Source organism: Anoplophora glabripennis, unplaced genomic scaffold, assembly GCF_000390285.2.
Source record: "Anoplophora glabripennis isolate ALB-LARVAE unplaced genomic scaffold, Agla_2.0 scaffold35, whole genome shotgun sequence".
NCBI lineage: Eukaryota > Metazoa > Arthropoda > Insecta > Coleoptera > Cerambycidae > Anoplophora > Anoplophora glabripennis.
Window position 1 is genome coordinate 1,687,188 of NW_019417117.1, and position 10,655 is coordinate 1,697,842.

Genomic DNA, 10,655 nt, shown 5'->3' on the forward strand with positions numbered 1-10,655 from the left:
AAAGAATACAAATAGACACGGAACAGAGATCACGGCTTACGCGAGAGAGACGAAGCGGACCCCGTAGTATTTTAAAAGACGCACCGAGGCATATGCGCTCCGCTAACGCAAGACGAAGAGGCTAGATAATAGGGATGCACACCGATCTAGTGGCCGAGGGAAGGGAAAATGCAAGTGCATGCAAGTGCCGTGTGGCGTCGCACTTGTTGCGTCACAATATGACGTTACTACAGTAGTGATACAGACCACCATTCATGCAACACATTACTGCAAAATTTTGAAACAATCGAAACGCGCCAACTCCACTCAAACATGTAACTCGATGCTCCGCAAAGTAAGCCGGCTCGCAATTGTTCCGCACGCTTCTCGCCGCCCGCTCTGCTCAGGACGTACTAATTTGGGTTATTTTTTTTGCAGATCCACGGGAGAATGGCGAAAAAACACCGACCTTACCTGCCGCTGAGATGAGGAGTCCCGCAAGAGACAGTTTTGTTTTTGTTTGTTCAGTGCTTTAAACTCTGCGCGAAACTTTTATTTAAATTGCAGTGACGGTTTCCGTTGCCCGTTCAAAAAAAAAAAACTCTCACCCCGGACTCGAATATAAAATAATTCCGTGCAAGCGTGAATTTATATCTGGTAAAATTTTGGTGTAATGAATGATTTGAAGCGATGGGTAATAGGAATTTTATAGCAATCAGTGTGACAAACTTGCCGCCCGAAAAAAATGGCGGAGTGTTCGTATGCGCGGTGTGTTCAACAGAGGAGAAACATTAGAAGAGAGCTGCAAAGATGGACAAAAAACATGGTTCATATTGTGGGTGAGTAGCTGAATTTTTACGAAAATACACCCCGATCGATATCGGCAGCGCCGCAGCCGCGACAACCTCCCGAAATGCCGAGCGCTTCCTTGTGTACTCTCTAACCTGTTGACTATGGAAATGTACCCCGATCGGCCGATTCCCCTAGACGTGCGGATGATTGTTTATAAAAAGCCGGCAGGCCGCCGGGATTCGAATTTGGAAAAACATGCGCGTCGCCCGTCTTCTTCGGCCCGCTTTCCTGCGTTTAATGATTTTTAAGATGCACTTTTTTGTTATGCGTCGTGGTGCATTTTTCTGGAACGGCGCCGAATTATTACTCTACTTTTATTTTTCGGGGAAAATTCGCCATTTCCTTCATTAAATTACTTCTGCTCCAGGAAGTATTGATCGAAAATATCTTCGATAACCGGTCTTCTTCGTTTTTATTGCGCCCGTTTCGAATATAAATTGCATTTGTCGGCGATTATTTCAAGGCTGCACAATTATTTTTAGATGCTCATCACTTTTTTTTACTGCGAGTCGTCCGTTTCGCTAATTGACTTACAAAAGTTTTAAATGGAATTTTGTTACTTCTCCACCGCCGCCAATAAAACAAAAAATCGACAGTAAACTATCTGAATAGAAATTTTATGTGGTACTTTAATTTACTTGATGAAAAAATTATCTAAACACTTTCTCTTAAATTCACAGCTATTAAACGGTAAAAGTGCGAAGACATTATTTTTAAAGACATTGAAGTTAAATAAATAAATAGGTAATTAGATTCTCTGTATAATCGACTTAAATATTAAAAATTAAGAAGTGGCTACAGATGTCATTCAAATAATCAAATACGTCCGCAAATCCATTTATTTAAATTAAAATAAATTTATTAAAATACACTACTGGAAAAAATTAAAGGAACTCCGTGAAAAATTGTCGTATCGAGATAAACAAAACGTTTTGAAGCTTAAAGTCTCCAGTTTCAAGTGAAATTTAAATTATATCTAACCCAAAATTGTAGGAAAAGCCGACAAAAATTCTTCTTTTTCATTTTGATAATGTTTAGGATCAATAAACGTGTTGCTTTAATTCTTTCGAAAACTTTGGTCACTTGGAACAGAAAAACAGTTGGATGGATCAACTTGTCAATTTACAGGGTTATTATGGATACATTGAGCGGCAAATATTTCTGTCAACATTAGTCTATTCATCAATATTTCTAAATTGCCGGTAAATTTTCCAAAAAACTGTAAAAAGTAATTTTTTGCACTTTTTTCAAATTGTTGTCAAAGATCGAAAAAATTTTTTTCTTCAAAAACCGTGACAGGTCCTTGTAGAAAATTGATTCAAGTTTTCAAAACCGCCCCTGGATTTGCTGTGCAATAATCTCTTGCAGAGCTATCGATGATTAAAGACGAAAGTGTAATTTTTCATTGAACTATCGTTATCTCGGCAATCAAAAATATTTTTCTTCGAAAACCATGACAGGTCCTTGTAGAGAATTGATTCAAGTTTTCAAAACCGCCCCTGGATTTGCTGTGCAATAATTTCTTGCAGAGATATCGATGATTACAGACGAATGTGTAATTTTTCATTAAAGCATCGTTATCTCGGCAACCAATAGTGGCACGGAGACTTTTCAAAAATCAAATTGAAGCTGAATAAATAAGCTAACTGACCTTTGTATTGATTGAATTTGAAAAAATTCTATAGACAGTGCTAGAAAAAAATTTTGGAAAATTTTTTCTCGAGGTATTTCTTTTGATTTCTCGATAACCGTAGTTCAAAAAAACGATTTGCGTAAAGATCTTGAAACTAGAGACTTAAAGCTTTAAAACGTTTATTTGTTCATGTCGATACGACCAATTTTCACAGAGATAGAGCCATTCCAAAATCACTGAAAAATTAATGAAAAATTTTTATTCCTTTAATTTTTTCCAGTAGTGTATATTAAATAAATTAAATGCAGACACTATTTCTAATCAACCTGTGGGTTATACCAAAAATTAAGGATTAGTTACACATATTTCAATCAAAAAAGACCTTTCAACTATAATACGAATAATTACTTTAGAATTTTCAAGAATTTGCTGCAAAAATTTGTTTTTTAATAAATGAATTCGTAAATAAACACATACATTACACCTGATCTAGCTATTTTTGTATATTCATAAGAAGTAAAATTACTTACCTACTAAAGTATTATCACATTGAAGATGCAATTTTAATATAAAATTACGAAAATTTGCATTCTACTTGGATGGGCCAAAACGGTTCACTGTAAATTTACACAAGAACATAAATAGATAAACAGTTTAGGAATAATATGTAATAATAATAAACAGGACACTAAATGAAGTGAATAATAATAGGAAAAATATATTCTAATGCTTAATTTTGCACAACCTATCATGTGGGTACATTTTATTTACATGCATGTGTGAAATCCATTGCAAATTTGTAAAATATAGAAAGTAGTATTTTTCTCAGTGCAATTATACTTCAAAAGTTCTCATTTAATTTCGAAGCGCGTTGAAGTGTATATTTCTCCCCCATTCCATGAACAGCTTTTGCAACAATTTTGAATAATTTTAATGTAATAATACCTACTGCTGAATACACAAATTGTTCTATTACGTTCAATGAACAAATAACGAAAAGTGAAATATCTGGTTCATTTAAGTACAAACATCGAACGTGTTATTTTGATTCTTTTCAAACAAAAACTTCGATTTTAGATCATAAAATCCAAAAATAGTACAAAAGTACAAAAGAAAAAGGTAAATTGTGTAAACGTGCAAATCAGTCGACATTAATTCAGAAAACAAATGAATATGAAAACAACCTAGGCAATTGAAACTAATTAAAATATACTAGGAGCCATTACATTTTTAAATTTGTATCTACGAAGCATTTTAAGATGTGTAAAAGAATATCTGTTATTAGATTTACTTACTACAAAATAAATTACTAACGCAGTTTCTTAAAAATCGTAGTAGGCTCTGAAATAGTTGAAGGTGAAGAAGTATATTTGAACTTCATTTGTTTTTTACTTATTATGTTGCATCTATAAGTCAGGGCACAATATATAAGTAAAAATGTGTACACTCATAAACAGTTTACTTAAAATTACATACTAGAATATTGGTTATTTCGACGTCACATATTTGTAAGTGTTCACGTCAAATTAGCTAGTATATAAATAAATATACAAATAATATTACCTACTAATAAGCATACAAAACAGTTCATTGTAATGTCACACGTTTATGTACTGATAAAAGATTATACGAATACATTTTAAAATGAAATAGTACTACGTACTACAATACCCGGTAGAAAGTAGATATATCTAATTAGAAATATCTCGTAAGTGTAGTAATGTTACGCTCAACAATGTGTGCTTATATTTTATTTGTATTATTTTTTTTTGTTTTAAAAAACCACTGCAACTGTGTAAAATTATTTCCATCAGTGTACTAAGCTTCAAAGGTCTTAATTTAATTGAAAGCGCATTGAACTACATATTTTCTCTGAATCCATGGCATTGATACAGTTTGCGGGCCAAAACTGGTTAAACATTTACTATTTTTGAAACAATAGATTCGGTTTTGATGTAGAAGCCGAAAATTTGATGTCCCAATTAACAACGCTTCAAAAAAGTCTGATATTCTTCATTTAAACCATCTATTTCTTAGGCTGATGGAAAGTATGTTAAAAATCAAGTTGTTGTGGCGCCGACTTTAAACATTAAAGTACCTACTATAAGACTGTAGAGTTGTTTTTAACGCTCATCATTGTCACTATTTCGCAAATTACATTAACATTCCGTCACTGAAAGTTTTAAAAGGAATTCGCTGGTTTCGTCTAATTCTTTGGCTGGCAATTTAAACATTCCTTCCGATGGAAAACAGCGGTATTTTAGACTTCTACCTTTTCTAATGACAACCAAGAGTTGCATTAGAAAAAATCTTATTCAAATGTTACCTGGTATTAGTAATTAATTAATATTTTTTTTAATTAATTTGAGGAACTTTAATGCACTTGCATTACATATCAAACTCAATACTATATTATAAAAAAATTGATTTACTTTGTTACTTTTATAGCCAGTTTTAGAGTTACGTATCAATTATTTGTATATACATACATCCACATTTTCTTGAAATTTAATCTTATGCAGTGAACTGATTTTATCTGAATTTTATTTCGTAATTAAATATTTCAAAATTATCTGTCCTATTCACCCTTTCTTATGTCTTTTCTTAAATTTGACAGTACACTCATAAAAGTATGGTTTTTTACTATTAGATTTACCTCATATGTATATGTATATGTACATTTACAATGGCACTTTCACACACAAAAAAAAATTAAGACATAATATTTACCATTTCACATTTTTAAATATCTATATTTATTTCTTAAATTGTATTTGTTATCTTGTACGCTGTACAATTATTTTAAAATGTACTAATTTACAAATTTACAATGAATTGTTTTGCTTTTTACGTGAAAATTTAAAAATGGAAAATTACATGGTTAATGTAATTTTACATTTGTAGCTAATATATGAACATAAGTGACATTAAAATGGCCGATAATCTATTCTGTTTTTCTACATAATATTTCGATGAGCGTGAATGACACTTCTAAGTGTTTTCACGTAGTCTTATATTAAAATCAATGAACGATACTTATAATATTCCCAACAAAGAAAATGTACATTTTTCATAAACCTTGTTTTTCATATTCATATTTTCTACATCAAATCTCTTTTACTTCAGGGAATATTGATCGGATATCTCCTCAATAACAAGTCATCGGGTTTTTGCGGTCCTTGGTGAAATATAAATCCATTTTCAGCAGTTATTGCCAGTCGGGAAATTGTATTTGAGCTCGCAATGTTTACAGAATAATCAATTTATATCGAAAATATCTGCTCCGTGAAAATAAGAAAGGATTAAATTATTTCGTCAAATTGCTTATTGAAATACATGCCGCCATAGAAACAAGTAATAAATTGGTGTCTAGGTAAAATTTAAAACATAGATATTATACTAAATGTACAGTGTCTTTATTTTGAATAAGAACTTATGCAGACTTCTCTGATATTTCGTTGGAAGTAAAAACGCTTCCTTTTCTTTTTTTTTTGGTTTTGCCACCCGGGAAAAAGCAGTCGTGTTAGATATTTGTTCTCATAAAACAATTACGGTTCAAGCTTTTCTTCTCAATCGACTGTAACATTGTTTTGAACATTAGATAAACGTTCAGCCAGAGATTAGATATCTAAACTGTTATTTAAAACTGTTTTGCTCATTAGTAAAAGTTGAGAAGCTGTCTAGTTGTTTTCAAGTGACATTTTGTATTAAATATTACACATATAGGCAAATATCTGTAATAAAAGTCAATTTACATTTTTGTTATCTTCAACAACGCTGGTTCTATTGAATATAAATGCATATATTTGCCATTATTCCAAGGCTATAATTATTTTTAGAAGCTCATTACTTTTTTAGGAGTCCATCCATTTAAGCCTTGCTTCATAAAATAATAGATCCATACTGTCGTCGAGTGAGATCTACAAATGGGATATTGTTAAAGAGAGTTATTTTTATAGAGGAAATAATAAAATAGTGGATTGTCCTGTCCTGCACAACATCTCCATATTTTTTATATTTCTGCAATTATTTCATAATAGAAACATTGACATTAATATCATAATCAGTGGTAGAGTGACGGGGAGGGGGGGGGGAAGAGGGAAGATACCTGCAATCCACAGTTATGACTTAATACTTTTAATATATGTATAGAAACAAAGGACTGCATAGTTTTAGTTTTTAAACCATTTCAAAAATCGGATCTGGACATACTAGACTAAAATTTGACGATAGCTTTGAACAATATTGACGGTTTGAGAGTAGAAAATTAAATTACTTTGAAATTTCTTAATAATTTTGGTAAGTTTTTGCAGTATCCACTTAAAAATTGTCACACTTTTATGATTTTTGACATAACAAATAATAATTTCCGACTAATTTTAGCGCTGGTCAGAGGGGGCATAATTCTTGATTTGTCTTGACTGAAATTGTCCACCATTTCTTTCTATGCAACTTCATTTTTCTCGAAAATGGTACATGCTACCGAATTTCGACAAATATACCTTTTTCTGTAGTATCCTTTAGAGTTTTCAGAACCGTTTAGAAATATAATAAATTTTGACTTTTAACATATTTTTTCTTCAATTGTACCCCTTCAATTACCTGTATCGGCGGCACTGCTTTTCAAAAAGCAACCGTTTCCACATTATTCTTAACGCACAGTTTATTCGTGTACAAATTTTGACATTTTTATCTTTAGCCGATTTAAACATAATAATTAAGGAAAACCATTTGGAAAGTAACAACTTCAACACACTGTACCTTGAAAACAGGGAGTCTAAGAAAAAAACTTTACAGGAACTACCCCTATTATTTTCCCATGATAGATACAATAATACTTATAGATATAGATTTTATTGACAAATAAATTAGGAGTTCGAAAAATTAGTTTTTAGGCTGATTTATTTTAAACCGAATGCAAAATCGCAAAAATCGAAGCAAAAATAGTGACCCTACGAAACACTATGATGTTCTTATAAGCACCGAATATTACAGGGTGATTTCATGAAATTTTATTCTTTGTTCTGTAGGTATTATCCTGCGTCAGAAATGTCAAATTATGTCAAATATATTAAAATGTATTTTTAAATTTCGTTTTACCTAATTTTTAAATTTTATTTCTTGTTAGTTGAAGGTTTTAATATGAATAATAGTAAGCTCGATTTTTGTGGAATAATTCTTCATATGGCTACAAGTTCAGGGAATAGGGACATTCTAGTATAACCCCCCGAATTTCATGCAAATGTTGTTCCGCCACTGAAAATACTAGGAATTTTTTTAAAATGCAGTAGTCTAATAGAAAATGAGAACCCTAAATATAAATTACAAAGGTTAGAAACCTAATTTGTTTACATATTACTTATTTGGTTCAAAAAATGTATTTTTCAATCTACATGTTCTGAATTGGAAGCGAAATTTCTCTTTGTCTTCGCAATTGGGCGTATTTTCAAATCTTCCAATATTAAATTTACCGTGCCATGGTGATTGTGGTATTTAAAATTCACGCAATCCAAGCAAGACTGTTTCTGACAAATATTAATAAACAAGTTGCGTAACACTGATTTACGAAAAACATACTTAGAAACAATATTACATAAATATATTAACAACGCCATCTGCACCCAGATACTTGTTAATTAAGGAATTATGTATAAGTTAACTGGATGGTATAGGATTGTTTAATATACCGAGAAAAATATTTGTTGTGTGCAGTTCCAACAACATAAAACCAAAGAATTAGATACAATTGGCTGAATTAATTCCTTGAACAAAAAAAATTACCTACAAGTTATTGCGAAATATTTTTTTCGTATAGACAGTTGCAAGAAATTAATTTTCATTATTAGTCTCACAATAACAAATTTTCAAAAAACCTAACCTCACTTAACATTACCTAACCTCATTTAATTTTGTATAAAGTCTACAACTTTTATTTTCCCCCACATTATGAGGGTGTGTCTAGACTTTTAATAAATTTACCAATTATTATTATTATTATACAAAACAAAGACATATCTAAGATTTCGTCACTGATTTCATTGTCTTTTTATATCAGATAATTTTGATATTACAATACGAGATACCGTCTTAATTGCTCGGAAAAAAGTCGAGAAAAAACATTAATAATCTTCCGAGAGGCAGAATAATATATTTTGTTAGTCGCTAAAAGAATATTAGGAAGATACGTGGGCAATACTAATTATTTTCAGTGCAGGGGAAAGATGTAGCTACATTCTTTGCTTATCTTTTTTTTTTCATAACAAAATATGATCACCATAACAAAATATTAACGTTTTTTTTTTCATTAATGCAAGGGACAATGCGGATATATTTTTTGAATATTTTTCGTGATAGTAATACATAAATTATACTCTAAAAAGACTGAAATGATGACAAGATATCTTGATTTATAGGTGTTTGTAATAAAATAAATATAAAAAAACAAAGTTCTGATATTACGTTAATGGTTTGTACATTTATTAATCGAAATATCCTGAAGTATTTTCACACAGAGAGAACGGTTTGTTTGAATTTGAAGTTTTTGCAAATTTGAAGATATAATTTTTCGAAAACTGCCATAAAATGGTGAAAATTTAATCCTGTTTCCTGTATCAAAAAGACACTTAGTTAACTGGAACAAAAAAGACAACGAGACTCTTCTGTACTTGAACAAAGCAGATTATTTCTAGTACAGGCGGTAGAGCTGTAAAAGTAGGCCTTGGCGTTTGTGTTTTAAGTCATTTATTTTTTGTTGTACAGAAAAATCCCAAATAGTATAATAAGAATCCGAGTTTGCCTATTCCAAAAAAACCATTGCTAAATTCAGGGGGACAACAAACATACAAAAAGAACGAAAAATTACCCGTTTTTCGACATATTTTTCCGTTACATTGAAAGTAAGCCCTAAATAAAAAAGTAATTTTTTATGTTTTGTTTATTTGAGGATTTTCTGTAAAGCTACAACAACTGCGAATCAAAAAAGTTTAATTTTGCATTAACACTGGGCGAAAAATTATAGAAAATCATATGTATATTTAGAGCAATTTTTAAAATAAGTAAATGTTTATAGATATTGATGAAACTTTGTGAACAAATAGTGAAACATATGTCAATTTTACCCTTTATCGATCTCGTGGTTTTCGATTGACAGGATTCTTAATTAAGAAAATTTCAAAAAGTATATCACGTACCTTGTGTTTAAATTAAGGTTTAGAATCACACACAATTTTTTAGAGATACTTGTTGTCATAATAAACAATGATCAATACTAAAAATACCAATTTTTACATATTTATAGCCATTCAGACTTTTTGGCATAGAAAATTCCCTGGGCAATAAATAATTGTTCATGGAGTAAAATATAGAAAAATTTAAAAAAGTTCTAAATAGTTATTGTGTTAAGTGTAAAAATAGGTATTTTTAGTATTGATCATTGTTTATTATGACAAGTATCTCTAAAAAATTGTGTGCCATTTCTAAACCTTAATTTAAACCCACGGTACGCGATAAACTTTTTGAATTTTTTTTTAATTAACAATCCTGTCAATCGAAAACCACGCCATCAATCGTTGGGGGTAGAATTGACATAATTAGTATAATTTAATGTTTTACTATTTGTTTACAAAGTTAAATCAATATTTATAAATATTTACTTATTTTAAAGATTGCTCCAAATATACAAATGATTTTCTACTATTCTGCGCCCATTGTTAATGTAAAATTTAACTTTTTGATTCGCAATTGTAATTGTTGTTGTACAAAAAATCGTCAAATAAACAAAAAATAAAGAATGACTATTTTTGATTTAGGGCTTACTTTCAATGTTACAGGGAAAAATATGTCGAAAACGGGTAATTTTTCGTTCTTTTGGTATGTTTGTTGTTCCCCTAAATTTACACTGAAAGAAATGCGTTTTATTCTTTATTAGAATTCTATATACCATTATAAGACCATTGTATACTATATGTGACAGTTAAACAGGTGAATATTGGATATAAAACGCGTATTGCTAGCACAGTTGTATAGTGACTATAAACCTTATTCTTTATTAAATTATTGTATAACTAGTATACAACGTTTTTTATACCCTTTACGAAATAATAGCAATAACTGTTATTAAAGTGTTCCATATCGTTATTAGAACATCTAGTACTGGTTATAAGTTTTATAATAATAAATGTATTAAACTGTT

The 10,655-nt window shown here is 30.5% G+C and overlaps 1 protein-coding gene across 3 annotated transcripts in view; it reads left to right on the top strand.

The window, feature by feature from the left end:
• Positions 1-239: 239 nt before the first annotated feature.
• The window catches only part of LOC108912610 (mushroom body large-type Kenyon cell-specific protein 1), a 248,620-nt gene continuing 238,204 nt past the window's right edge, over positions 240-10,655 (top strand). For all 3 annotated transcript variants that reach the window (XM_018717892.2, XM_018717901.2, XM_018717909.2), the window contains exons 1-2: positions 240-334; positions 418-818. In XM_018717892.2, the coding sequence (XP_018573408.1) occupies positions 725-818 (94 nt within the window). In that variant the 5' untranslated portion in view covers positions 240-334; positions 418-724. The remainder of the gene's footprint in view (positions 335-417; positions 819-10,655) is intronic.